General features: G+C 45.5%; 1 protein-coding gene across 1 annotated transcript in view; it reads left to right on the top strand.

Annotated features, from left to right (window-relative positions):
- The window catches only part of LOC147235975 (LIM and senescent cell antigen-like-containing domain protein 1), a 140,112-nt gene extending 128,779 nt beyond the window's left edge, over window positions 1-11,333 (top strand). Inside the window, exon 10 of the mRNA XM_086144367.1 lies at window positions 11,261-11,333. Within this exon, the coding sequence (XP_086000493.1) occupies window positions 11,261-11,309 (49 nt within the window). The 3' untranslated portion in view covers window positions 11,310-11,333. The remainder of the gene's footprint in view (window positions 1-11,260) is intronic.
- The last annotated feature ends 3,609 nt before the right edge of the window (window positions 11,334-14,942 follow it).

Here is a 14,942-nt window from a genome sequence, read left to right as displayed (position 1 = left end):
ATGTATGGATGGATGGATGGATGGATGGATGGGTAAATGAATGAATTGATACATTTCATTTGAACGACAAGTTATACAGTGTGTGAATGTGTGTGTGTGTGTGTGTCTGCGTGTGTGTGTGTGTGTGTTATGTAACATTCACCGTCTCATCAATAAAACACGGCGCGCCTCGGATCGACGCAACCCGGCCATGTTTGATTTCCTTCAGCTGTGTATATGTGTGTGTGTGTGTGTGTGTGTGTGTGTGTGTGTGTGTGTGTGTGTGTGTGTGGTCACCCCTCCTGTTCTTCCCCCTGTGCTTAATTTCCTAATAGAAATCAAACCTGCCTGCGTGCTCCGTCGCCACAAAGGCAAATTTGTTCTAAGAAAAGATCATTAAGAGCACATTTTCTTTTCTTTGCCGACTTAAAGCAAACGCTGGCGTTTCCTTTTTATTCCTCCCTTTATCTTCTTTCTGTGCGAGGCCCCCTGGACCGACCCAGCCGTAATAACGCATTCCCTTTACCCTCTCTCCTGGAAGAGATCTCTTCACGGTCAATTAGACCGGAAAGAGATAAATCCATATTTGGCTGTTTTCAGACAGAAATTAAAAATAAGCAACGGTCGGCCGCATCCGAGCGGCACCTCCATGCATTACGGTGTTTTTACACAGCCCTTCGTGTGTGTGTGTGTGTGTGTGTGTGTGTGTGTGTCGGAGGTGTGTGACAGACAGGCGCTAACCCAACAAGTACGAGGCAGGATGAAGATGAAGGGCCGCACTCGAACCGTCTAACAGACCGCTGAGGCTTTACATAAGATCCTGCTGACCTTTGCAAAGAACAAGTGTGGATTTTGTCCTCTATTTTTTTTCTCTTTTCGTTTCATTTATTTCTGTTTTATTTATTTCTTTCGGTGCATTCGCCCTGAAAAAAATATGAAAAAAAAAAAAAAAAATCCCTTCCCAGCCTGACGGACGACTATTTGAAGACCACGCAATCTGAAGAAACTACTTCTTTGACCCTGTGGACTGTGTGTGTGTTTGTGTGTGTGTGTGTGTGTGTGTGTGTGTGTGTGTGTGTGTGTTATCTCCATAAGAAAATACAGCCAGGGGCGGCAGGGGAGAAGCAGGTTATAGAGGGCAGACCTACATAATAAATGAGTTCTTATATATGGAAATTCATGTTAGCCAAGGTTTAAAATGGCAAGAATAGAATAAAATAAACTTAAATAAAATTACATAAAAAATTAAATTAAATATTAAAATATGCAAATTATTTTTTTTTACCTTAATACTAACATTTAGAATATATGAAAAAAAAGAAAGTGTCATAAATGTACAAACCGTAGCAGTTAGCGGTTAGCAGTTAGCGGTTAGCGGTTGCTCCACAGCAAGAAGGTCCTGGGAGGTCGTTGTGTGTGGAGTCTCCATGTTGGGGTTCTCCTGGGGTTCCTCCCACAGACCAGAAACATGCGGTGGGTTCATTGAGTTTCTAGAATTATGTAACATTTAAAAGAAACATAAGCGTTCAAGACACACGTGGCGCCGACGGGGCCGCTAATCGGCCGCTGCGAGCCGAGACGCCGGGCTGTTAGCGGCGGATAAAACGTCTCGAGTGATTCGATTTTGTCCGAGGGAGTTGGAGGGAAGCCGCTCCCGCCGCGCGTTGATTGGCCTCCCCCTTCTTTTTAATTTCAAAAGCGTTTAAAAAGCTTTCCCGTCGAAGCGGCTAAAGGAAGCGACACCTGCGTTGGAAGCTAAGCTAATTCATCGGTCGTCTCTCACCGGCCAAACGACGGACTTTCACTCCGGACCGGGATTTCTGTTGTTTTGTTTTTCTGAAAATATCCCTCGCTTCATTTTTTTTCCACCCCTGTCTCAAAACATTTTTTTTTTTTTTTAATTAAAAGAAAAGGGTCTTTTACTTTGCATTTTAAAAATAAATAAATGATAGATTTAGGTCCTGGATGTCAGGTGACCTGAAAATGTCAGAGCGGCCTTTGGGAGTAGAAATTAAAAAGATGGCCGCCGTCCCCGGGCTTGTTTATTCTCCTCCAAACACAAATCAATTCATCATACAGACTTTTTCTCCGCTTCCTCCCGAGCCGCCGTCCGATCCCGACGTGGCCTCTTTCGGCGCATTCGGGCTTCAGACAAAGACGGACGCCCGGTCAGATCCTCGCTCCGGGCCGCTCGACGGGAAACCCTGTCGAGGATCGGCTCGGCGGCGGCGGATTGGACGAATCCGAGCCGTCCGTTCCCCCGACGGCGCCGTTTAAAATGGATTGTTCCCCGGACCCGGCGCCGCTCCTGCCGCCGGGCGTCCTGGAACGGTGACCCCTTCAAGGAGGAAACGTCCTGGTCCAGTTCTGTTCGTGGGACTTTAAACCCGCGACCGGCGCGAAAATCGCCCCGATCCGCCCATGACGAACCCCTACGTTTTTTTTTCTTAAATAGTTATTAGCCACATAATGCAAAATAAAACACTTTTTCCTTTTAATTTAAAAAAAAAAAAAAAAAGTCTTTCAAAGACACGCAGCCTCAGGACAATGACACTCTTATAACGTGGAAATGGAGGGGGGGGGGGGCGCTAACGCTAGGCGGGAGAGGGAAAAAAAAAAAAAGGTGAAATGAAGCGATGGGTATTTTCAGCGCCGATCTAATATTGGAAAAAAGTCGGCCGCCGTTGGAAAAAAAAAAAAGATATTAGAAAACAAAAGGAGAGAGAAAAATAAGCGGTGAAATCATTTTAAAAAAAAAAGCTAATTGGCTGTGGCTCAGGAGCTACTCAATGATGAACTCAAAGTTTTCATACATTGAATCAGGAATATTTTGAAAGATTATCAAACATAAAAAAATGGATGGGATGAAGGTGTTGAGGTTCTCTTTTGGAGCGAGGAGGACGGATAGGATCAGCGGTGAGTCCATCAGATGGACGACACATGGTGGATGTTTTGGAGAGAAGCTAGACAGAGATGGTCTGGTCGTGGACAGAAGAACAAAACTCAGAGGAGAAGCTCAACCGTCGTCTCCGGAGCTCTCAGACTCCTTGATTCCTGCGATCCTGAAAACCCCTCATCGCCGTACGGCCCCCCGCCGAGCGCTCATGATTTATTTATTATCTAAATGCAGAACGCAGCTGAATTTGCAGTCTCTTTCCAGTGGTGCAATTTGCACATTTCTCTACCGTTATTTATTGTACGCATATTATATTTATGTATAGATTCGCCCATTTATTTTGTTTGCAGATGACATTGTGATCTGTAGTGAGAGCAAGTAACAGGTTGAGGAACATCTAGTGAGAAGTCTGTTAAACTGGTGCAGGACATGTATGCTCGCTGTGAGACAGCGGTGAGTTGTGCTGTAGGGGTTAGAGAGAAGTTCAAGGTGGAGGTGGGGCTTCATCAGGGATCTCCTCTGAGCTCCTACTTGTTTGCACTGGTGATGGACAGGCTGATAGATGAGCTTAGGCAGGAATCTCCATGGACCATGATGTTTGCAGATGACATTGTGATCTGCGGTGAGGTTGAGGAACATCTAGACAGGTGGAGGTATGCTCTGGAAAGGAGAGGAATGAAGCGAGATAGAATATATGTGTGTGAATGAGAGGAACCCGAGTGGAACGATGAGGCTACAGGGAGTGGAGATCAAGAAGGTGGAGGATTTCAAGGACTTGGGGTCAACGGTCCACAGCTAGAAACAAGGTGGAGAGAAGAGACGGGCTCAAGTAGGTTGGAATGGGTGGAGAAAAGTGTCAGGGGTACGAAGAGATAGAAGAACATCAGCCAGAATGAAAGGAAAGGTGGAGGAGACACTGGTGAGATGATCTACAAACATCTACAATGACCAAAAGACAGGAGGCAGAGCTGGAGGGGGCAGAGATGAAGATGTTTAGGTTCTCTTTGGGAGTGACTAGGATGGAGAAGATCAGGAATGAGTCTATCAGAGGGTAGATGTTTTGGAGAGAAGGTCAGAGATGGTTGGGTCATGGATGGAGGAAGGAGAGTGGATATATTGGTAGACAGATGGTGGAACTGGAGGTCTAGAGGAAGACCAAAGAGAAGATGATGGACGTCGTGAGAGAGGATATGAAGGTAGTCGGTGTGAGAGAAGAACTTCGAGAGAACAGGGTTAGATGGAGAGGTGGCTTCGCTGTGGAGACCTCTGAAGGGAAAAGCCCAAAGGAGAAGAAGAAGATTAAACAATAATGTAAACATACTGTATATAGATCAGGCGGTGAAGCGGTTCACACTTCCAGCTCACAGCAAGAAGATCCCTGGTCGGATCTCCAGAGGGGAACTTCATGTGTGGAGATGCGTGAGCCTGCCTGCTCTGTGGAACACCGACAACAGCTTCTGGTCCGTGAACATCAAGAGGAACCGGAAGGTTACGCTTCACGGATCCACAAACATCCACAACCTTCCCCTCCGACGGGGACGCGAGCCAACACCTCCTCCAACCTCCCGGCGGGGCCATCAGAGGAGCTCAGAGGGACCAGCGACCATCTGGCCACCGCTGGTCACCAGGAGAGGAAGGGGGGCGGTTAAAAAAACACCCTGTCAACACGTAATCACAATTAACGGCTTGCTTTATTCCCGTTGGGGGCGAGGAGGGTATCCGACCACCTCCCCACCCCTACCTCCACCGCCGCATCATTACTTCCTGTCTGGCAGGAAAGGGGAAATGAGGCTGCCCGGCGGGCGGCGTGTCGGGGCGCCGACCAGCCAGGTACTGTTCTATTCATGGAACGGGGGAAGAAAAGTCCCAGACGTCGAACACCACGGGGTCTCACAAGGCTCATTAGGAGCCGTGGGGGTTGCAGGTGCCTCCTCCCTCCCCGCCGCCGCCATTGTGCTTCGATACAAACATACAATTTGATTTGGTACCGTCAATTTGCACAGTTTTGCACAGTTTTTTGTCTCTTTTTGCTTTTTTTTTTTTTTTTTTACTTTACTCTTGATGTTCACGTGGTATCGTGAGAGGAAGTCTGGAGTGGCAGAGAAGTCTGTTAAACGGGTGCAGGACTTGTATGCTCGCTGTGAGACAATGGTGAGTTGTGCTGTTGGGGTAAGATCAAGTTCAAGGTGGAGGCGGGGCTTCATCAGGGATCTCCTCGGAGCCCCTTCTTGTTTGCGCTGGTGATGGACAGGCTGACAGATGAGCTTAGGCAAGAATCTTCATGGACCATGATGTTCGCAGATGACATTGTGATCTGCAGCGAGAGCAGGGAACAGGTTGGGGAACATCTAGAGAGGTGGAGGTATGCTCTGGAAAGGAGAGGGATGAAGGTCCAGCGCAGCAAGACAGAATATATGTGTGTGAATGAGTGGAACCCGGGTGGAACGGTGAGGCTACAGGGAGTGGAGATCAAGAAGGTGGAGGATTTCAGGTTTCAGGATTTCAGAGATGAAGCTGCTGAGGTTCTCTTTGGGAGTGACCAGGATGGAGAGGATCAGGAACGAGTCCATCAGAGTCAGATGGTTTGGAGAGAAGTTCAGAGAAGCCAAGTTGAGTTGGTTGGTTCAGGGTTAGCGATGGTGAAAATATCGGTTGACGGATGCTGGAATTGGAGGTCTAGAAGAAGAGCAAAGAGAAGATTGATGGATGTGGTGAGAGAGGATATGAAGATAGTGGGTGTGAGAGAGGAGGATTCAGAGAACATGGTTAGATGGAGAAGGTGGATTCACAGTGGAGACCCCTGAAGGGGAAAGCCCAAAGAAGAAGAAGAAGAAGAAGAAGAAGAAGAAGAAGACTCTTGATGTTCACATATTCACAACTTCGATGCTGCTCCCTCATGTTGCCCCCAATCGCCCTTCGGGGACAAAGTCAAACATTTCCGTTCCCACGGTGAGCAGCTCTGCCAGGTTGGAGATGCTGGAAGCATCAGGGTTTGGGGTTCTAGTGGACAAACGTATCCCTCGTGGGGAAATTGTTTCTCTGCGATGAACCCATCATGGATGAACCGTGAGCGCTTGGCTGCCGTCCTTCAGCTCCAGGGGAGCAGCCAGGGGTTCGGCGTCTTCCTCAGCAACACTTGGAGGAGACGGGAATCCATCCAGGAGTGTCCTATTTTTTCGGGTAATTCATTAAATTTGGCTTGATTTCACAGCGAGGAGCTGCAAGTTCGACTCGTAAACCCGCTCATCGCCCGCCATGTGTAATTACACAGTATCTTCACATGTAATTATAATGATCGGAAACTGCTGGGGAGAGCAGGAGGAAGAGGAGATGATGATGTTCATGATCCCACAGGTCACCTTTCATGCTTGGTCTCCTGCAGGTGAGGTCATCTGGAGGGCGGAGCTCATCCAGCAGGAGGCGGGGCTTAACCCGGCGGGTCACCTGTCAATCACAGAGCTGCATTTTCAGAACGCATCCGACCTCTGGGTCAACGTCTTCACATCTACTGACCGCTTAGTCTTCTGTAAACCTGATGTGTTTGAAGACCGTGGAGGGAAGGTGGAGAACATGGAGAGAACCCACACAGGAGAACATGAAGAGAACAAGGTAGAAGAACATGGCCAAAACCAGGCAGGAGAACATGAAGAGAACATGGAGAGAACCAGATAGAAGACCATGAAGAGAACCAGGCAGGAGAACATGGACAGAACCAGGCAGTAGAACATGGAGAGAATCAGATAGAAGACCATGAAGAGAACCAGGCAGAAGAACATGAAGAGAACCAGGCAGGAGAACATTGAAGAGAACCAGTCAGGAGAACATGGAGAGAACCAGGCAGGAGAACATGGAGAGAACCAGGCAGAAGAACATGACGAGAACCAGGCCGAAGAACATGAAGAGAACCAGGCAGAAGAACATGAAGAGAACCACGCAGGAGAACATGAAGAGAACCAGGCAGAAGAACATGAAGAGAACCATGCAGGAGAACATGAAGAGAACCAGGCAGAAGAACATGAAGAGAACCAGGCAGGAGAACATGAAGAGAACCAGGCAGAAGAACATGAAGAGAACCAGGCAGGAGAACATGGACAGAACCAGGCAGGAGAACATGAAGAGAACCAGGCAGGAGAACATGAAGAGAACCAGGCAGAAGAACATGAAGAGAACCAGGCAGAAGAACATGAAGAGAACCAGGCAGAAGAACATGAGGTCTCCACACTGAGAGAATCCGTTCAGCAGCTGCTGTAGAACCTGAGATCATCTGCACCACCTTCTGGCCCAAATTTAAACAGAAGGATTTGTTTAACAGAGGCTACACACACACACACACACACACACACACACACACACACACAACGCTGTTCTTCATGAAACATTTATAACATCTCTAATCACATCCGCAATTTAATTTCATTTTTTATTTGATTGTTTTTGATTGGATTTGATTGGACGACGGAGACGTGGGGTTCGGCCTCCCCGGAGAAGAAGAAGGACATGAAGCTGGTCTGAAACGGGCGATCAATAGGCAGGTGATCGGAAGATTGTATTGATCGAATTCTGCCGCTTGAATTGAGGGACCTTTTTGCTGTGAGCGTGGAAGCGCTAACAACTGCGCCGCTACGTTCGTTAAATGACTAACTTATGAAATTATGAAATTATAGATGTCATAAAGTCAAAGTCATGAAGTCAAAAAGTCAAAAAGTCAACTTTATTGTCATGACAGCCATGGGTTCACACACACAGAGCATTGAAATAGCGTTACTCTAAGACTCGCCGTGCAAAAGGACGAAACAATGATAAATAATTTGTCACACAGAACAATAAACAATGATATGGCTCAGTGACAAGACTACTAACATGCAGCTGCACAAAAAAAAAAATAAAATAGTGACAGCGGAATAAAAGTGCAGTTGCATCAACAGTTAATTATAATGTAATATAATATTATATTTAATGGGATATAATATACTATACAATATAATACAATATGTTCTTCTAATATAATATTATATTTAATGGGATATAATATACTATACAATATAATGCAATATGTTCTTCAACAATAACAATAATAAAAAATAATAATTATTATCATTATTATGTCAAAATTATATATATATATATATATATATAATATAATGACAGATGAGGTAAGTCATATATTATATATGATAATAATAATAACAATTTATATTAGTAGTATTATTATTGGTATTATCATATTATCATTATTATTGTTGTTATAATGCCCAATAGTAATAATAATAATAATAAAAATAATAATAATAATAATAATAATAATAATAATAACAACAACGAAACAACGAAACATTAACAACAATAATAATAATAATGATAATAATAATAATAACAATAACAATAATAATAATCATCACATTTATTATTATTATTATTATTATTATTATTATTATTTCAATATTATACACACACACTCACACACACTCACACACACATATACATATGGATTTTTTTTGATAGTATCAGGTAATCCCCAACAGGGATATCAACAGTCCTCAGGGATATCAAAATACACGATAAATCAATGAATAAATAGATAAATAAATGACGTTATCGTAGCAGTACTTCTGACGGACACGCGTCGCCGCGTTCTGGCGTCTCACCCCGTTTCTCCGATGACTTATCGGCCGCTCTTTTTCCCGTCGCCTAATGAACAGGTCCTGAGAAGACGTCAACGTCGGTGATAACCACTGTTTTATTAATAGAACGCGCAAACGGCGAGGCAAGGATGGATGTCGCGGCTTTAATTAACCAGAATTATTTACCGAGCGCAGCGGCTTGGTGGAGCATCACTCATGTAATGGATATATTAGCAGAAGACCGAGGGGGTTAGCTTCCCCCGCTAATTCATCACCGCGGTGCGGGACTATACAAAATTTATACGTACAGTCCAAAGTCACCGGGAACTAGTGCGCGTAGGTGTGTGTGTGTGTGTGTGTGTGTGACCTTTCGCCGACTTTGTTGAAACCAGGTGAGCGCCGCCTGGCGGCCGAGCGCACGATTGGGTTTCCGTCGGCGTGGATCGGTGTCTTTCACGGTTGTTGTGGCGTGGGAAGGGAAAAAGGCGTCCGAGTCATTTCCACTTCAATCGGCGTGTTGTGTATTTCCCGCATGGCGGTCGGCGGAGAGCGAACTTCCTGCTGCGTTGTCGGCGGCGACCGGCGTCTGATCCGCACCACGGCCGGGGTTGTTTCATGTGCTGCATGTCGTCCTCTCTATCTCAAGTGTTTGGACTTGGATCTCTGAACCCCTTCTGTGTGTGTGTGTGTGTGTGTGTGTGTGTGTGTGTGTGTGTGTGTGTGTGTGTGTCCTCATACATGCTGTGTGATGACAGCATTGGCACATAGCTGAAGTCAACCCTGTGCATTATCTCCGCAGTGTGTTTTGCAGATAATACATTGCTTTCTGTCCATTTATTCATTCATTCACGAGCCTGCACTCGAGGTCATGGACGGGTGTCGAAGCCCATCCTTGCTCTCATTGGACGAGAGGCCGTCCAATGGTTCGCTCGATGATTAGAGACACACAACCATTCACCCTCTCATTCGCAGAGCCTAAGGAGATATACAACCACTCATTCATTCATTCATTCATTCATTGATTCACACATCATATGGAGGCATACGTTCATTCACTCATTCATTCACACGTCCTGTGGAGACATTATCATTCACTCATTCACGCATCATATATGGATTTACTTTCATTCACCCTTTCATTCACACAGCCTAAGGAGGCAGAAAAAAATTCATTCATTCACACGTTATATGGAGGCATACGTCTGTTCACTCATTCATTCATGCGTCCTGTGGAAACATTATCATTCACTCATTCATTCACATATTATATGGAATGATTCGTCTGTTCACTCATTCATTCACACGTCCTTTGTAAACATTACCATGCACTCATTCATGCGTCATATATGGATTTACTGACATTCACCCTCTCATTCACGAAGCCTAAATAGATAGAAAAACATTCATTCGTTCATTCATTCAGTCAGTCATTCATTCATTTATTCATTCATTCACTCATTATATGGAGGCATACATCCGTTCACTCATTCATTTACATGTCTTTTGTAAACATTACCATGCACTCATTCACGCATCGTGTATGGATTTACTGACATTCACCCTTTCATTCACACAGCCTAAGGAGGTAGAAAAAAAAATCATTCATTCATTCATTCACATATTATATGGAGGCATACGTCTTTTCAGTCATTCATTCACACATCCTCTGTAAACATTATCATTCACTCATTCACGCATCATATATGGATTTACTTATATTCACCCTCTCATTCACACGGCCTAAAGAGGTAGAAAACCACATTCATTCATTCATTCATTCCTTTATTTATTCATTCATTCATTCACTCACTCATCAGATGGAGGCATACGTCCATTCACTCATTCATTCACACGTCCTTTGTAAACATTATCATTTACTCATTCACGCATCATATATGGATTTACTGACATTCACCCTCTCATTCACAAAGCAGAAGGAGGTAGAAAAACACTCATTCATTCATTCATACATTCATTCATTCACACATCATATGGAGGCATACGTCCGTTCACTCATTTATTCACTCGTCCTGTGGAAACATAACCATTCACTCATTCATGCGTCATATATGGATTTACTGACATTCACCCTTTCATTCACACAGCCTAAAGGGGTTTACAGCCTCTCACTCGCTAGATATACAACCATTCACCCTCTCATTCTTGCATCATAAAAAGACCTGCAACCATTCACTCACTCATTCACATGTCATTTGGAGACACACAACCATTCCATCACATAAATCATTTAAACAAGTCACGCTCTCGTCCATGCATCATATGGAGACGTACATACATTCACTCATTCACAAATCCTGAGATATACAATCATTCACCTTCCTAAAAATACATGCATCCATTCGTTCACTCATTCACACATCCTATGGAAACATAACCGTTCACCCATTCACGCATCATATATGGATTTACTTGCGTTCACCCTCTCATTCACACAGCCTAAAAAGGTATAAAACCACTCATTCATTCACACATTACATGTCGGGATACATCCATTCACTCATTCACAAATCACTTTCACAAACATCCGTTCACTCATTCATCTGACATTTTGAGACATACAACCATTCACTGTCAGTCACATTATATTTAGGCATTAGCCTTCACCCTCTCATTCCCGGGTCTCTGTACTCAGGCTAAGCGCTAACTCTTCTGGCGGCTCCGCAGCTAAAAGTAGCTGATAAATGTTTGTTATAGAAACGTTAAAGCAAAAGCTCCGTATTGAAGGATCTACTTTTCTTTTCAGTTTAACTCTTTGGATCGGCGTTGCGGAAAAGTTCAGCGCCTCCAAATAAAAGCCGAAGGGTTTCGGTCGACGCTCCGACGCTCCGACGCTCCGACGCTCCGTCCCTGATGCAAAACGCAGGAAAACTCAAGCGGCGGAGACAAAGGAGGGCAGGATGTTTTCCCTCCGGGTGAGTAATTCAGACAAAACTAGAAGACAAATTCACCTCTGGACTTTGGGAGAACAGTTAACAGTTTGACCGGATGATCTCCACTTCAACCACCTGGAGAATGAATTCAGGCAGAATCCAAACGGTCGCGTGGTAACCAAAGGTTGGCTTGGGTTCGCTCAGAGTTCGAGCGGCTGGAAGATGAAACCGCTTTTTTAGAAAATGCTACATTTTCTCGAAACTTGTTTTTTTTTTTTTTTTAAAAGATCGATTCCGGCGGCGCTTTATTTCCGCGAGACGTATCCCTGCTGTCTTCTCCGTCGGACTTTTATCCGGAACGTTAGCAGACGTTCAGCGAGACATCCAGTCGATCCATTCATTCATGAGCCAAACCACCTCTCCTAGATTCGGGGTCACGGGGGAGCCTGTCCCTGTACCGTCATTGGCTGAGGTGTGCTTCAGCCTGGACCAATCACAGGGCAGCTTATAGAGACATGCACACGTAAGGACAATTCAGGGTCCAATGAACCTCCTGGATGTTTTTGGACTTCGGGAGGAACCCGGAGAACCAGGTAGTAACTTACGCAGACAAAAGGAACATTGTGTGTGTGTGTGTGTGTGTGTGTGTGTGTGTGTGTGTGTGTGTGAGAGAGTTTCAGACTTTCTGAAATAGTTGAAAGGTCCTGCATGTGACCGGGATCAAACTTTGTGATTGGACTTCGGGAGGAACCCAAAGAACCAGGTAGTAACTTACGCAGACATAAGGAACATTGTATGTGTGTGTGTGTGTGTGTGTGTGTGTGTGTGTGTGTGTGTGTGTGTGTGTGTGTGTGTGTGTGTGTGTGAGAGTTTCAGACTTTCTAATTATTATAATTTGAGGTCCTGCATGTGACCGGGATCAAACTTTGTTTTTGGACTTCGTGAGGAACCAGGAGAACCAGGCAGTAACCTATACAGACAAAACGAACATTGTGTGTGTGTGTGTGTGTGTGTGTGTGATTTTCAGACTTTCTAAAATGGCTTGGGGTCCTGTGTGACCAGGATCAAACTTTCTTTTTTAAACATATCAATAGACAGAGTTTAAATTCCACGTCCACATTCAGAAAAAAAAACAAAAACAAAATAGAATAATTGATGACAGGATGAATCAACCCCCTCCGCTCCAAACACACACACACACACACACACACACACACACACACACACTGTGCTTAATGAGGGAATACAAAGAAATATCTTCGTTTTAAGGTCAAGCTGACGTGGGAGGGGCCGCCGTCGTTTCAAGGCTCATTAAGACTCGGCCGGGACGTCGCTCGCGCCGCAGCCGCCGCCTTCTTGAACTCCCGAGACATCAGAGCGCCCGGCGGCGCCGTTTGACGGCCGACGTTCCGAGGGAGGCGCCGACCTTTGTCCCCCGCCGCCGCTTCTTTATCTCCCGAAAGGACGTGGGCTAATTGAGACTCGTGACGGCTCGGTGTTTGAGATGAAGGAACCGCGGACGCTTTTGGGTGAAAGAAGAAAATGCTGCTAATTAAATGTAACCGTGGCAACTGAAACCTCGTCGTAACAATTTGACTCCAGAAGTGAATGAGAGTGGAGTTTAACCTGGAACGGTCAACTGTCAATCACGGGGTCAACTGTCAGTCACAGCTGTCAATCACGGAAGCAGCTGTCAATCTCGGGGTTAGCTGTCAATCACAAGGTCAGTTGTCAATCACTGGGTGGTCTGTCAATCATGGAGGCAGCTGTCAATCGAAGGTAGGGGTAGCCGTCAATCTCACGGTTAGCTGTCAATCACAGGTTCATCTGTCAATCATGGAAGCAGCTGTCAATCATGATCAGTTGTCAATCTCAGGGTTAGCGGTCGATCACAAGGTCATCTGTCAATCACTTGGTCAGCTGTCAATCATGGAAGCAGCTGTCAATCACTTGGTCAGCTGTCAATCATGGAAGCAGCTGTCAATCACTCGGTCAGCTGTCAATGACTTGGTCAGCTGTCAATCACTTGGTCAGCTGTCAATCATGGAAGCAGCTGTCAATCATGATCAGTTGTCAATCTCAGGGTTAGCGGTCGATCACAAGGTCATCTGTCAATCACTTGGTCAGCTGTCAATCATGGAAGCAGCTGTCAATCACTTGGTCAGCTGTCAATCATGGAAGCAGCTGTCAATGACTTGGTCAGCTGTCAATCACTTGGTCAGCTGTCAATCACTTGGTCAGCTGTCAATCATGGAAGCAGCTGTCAATCACAGGGTCAGCTGTCAATCTTGGAAGCAGCTGTCAATCACTCGGTCAGCTGTCAATCACTTGGTCAGCTGTCAATCACTTGGTCAGCTGTCAATCATGGAAGCAGCTGTCAATCACTCGGTCAACTGTCAATCATGGAAGCAGCTGTCAATCACAGGGTCAACTGTCAATCATTTGGTCAGCTTTCAATCACTTGGTCAGCTGTCAATCATGGAAGCAGCTGTCAATCACAGGGTCAGCTATCATCCACACCTGCAAGCATTTTGGATCCTTCAGTGAGCTTTGGACAGTTTTTGGCCTGAGGGATGAAGGCAGAGAACATGGAGAGCTGAGGAACCTGCTGAGAAGATGCAGAAAACACCTGCATCACCTTGACATTTTCAATGTTTCTTTTTCTCTCTCCAGAACGTTTCCGATGTCAAACCACCAGAAGGTTCACAACATGTTCTTGAGACCTTTGACCATCACCAGGAGAAGAACCACATCCGCAGGACATTTGTCTCCTCCTCCTCCTCGTCCTCCTCCTGCTTCTCCTCAGCTCACACACCGGTTGTGGAACCACGGTAACTGGAAGAGATGGAGATCAGGCACACACACACACACACACGCACACAAACACACACACTCCCTGCAGCAACTGTAGTCTTTGGACCTGGAAGCCGCTGTTTTTCTTCCTGAGTCCTGCTCCAGGGCCAGATTCCTCCGGGCAGAAGCCGTGCAGCTTCCCTGCATGGCCTGAGGGCGGGAAGGTAAATAAATAAGTAATAATAATAATAAAAAAAAAAAAAAAAAAAAAAAAAAAGATCTTGTTAGAGGACCCCCACCTCTCCAACACCAACACGATTTTCTGTGATTTACCGCGCCGCTGGAAAATAACATCGGCTTTTATCAAATAAAATCAAAACGCCCGTGCAGCCGCGGAGCTCGCCGGCTCTTCGGGGGGATTTATCAGCCGGGCGACGCTCGGCGCCGTAAATCATCCGTTGTGCGTGCGGGAAAAATTCACGGGACGTCTTCTCCGAAAGGGCGAGGCCCGGCCGGCCTCGCGGGGACACAGTTGCCGGTTCAAATCCCAATTCCTGCAAAAGGAATGAATGACGTGAATGTTTACGTCTATCAGACGCTCGGATGAAAAAGTGAATATATTTCCGTGTTGCGTATAAGTCCGTCTCTGTCGAAGGCGAATTATATTCTTTTCTATTGGAGCGCGTGCTTGTTTCTTTATTATCTAAGATAAGATAGGCTTTATTGATCTCGGAGGTGTGTGTCGTGTCGCGCCGTACAGTT

The sequence above is a fragment of the Fistularia commersonii genome, chromosome 3 (assembly GCF_037954325.1).
Source record: "Fistularia commersonii isolate RoL2024-O1a breed Wild chromosome 3, RoL_Fcom_v1.0, whole genome shotgun sequence".
NCBI classification, from domain to species: domain Eukaryota; kingdom Metazoa; phylum Chordata; class Actinopteri; order Syngnathiformes; family Fistulariidae; genus Fistularia; species Fistularia commersonii.
Note: the sequence above shows the minus strand (reverse complement) of the source record. Positions and strands in the feature narration are given on the sequence as shown.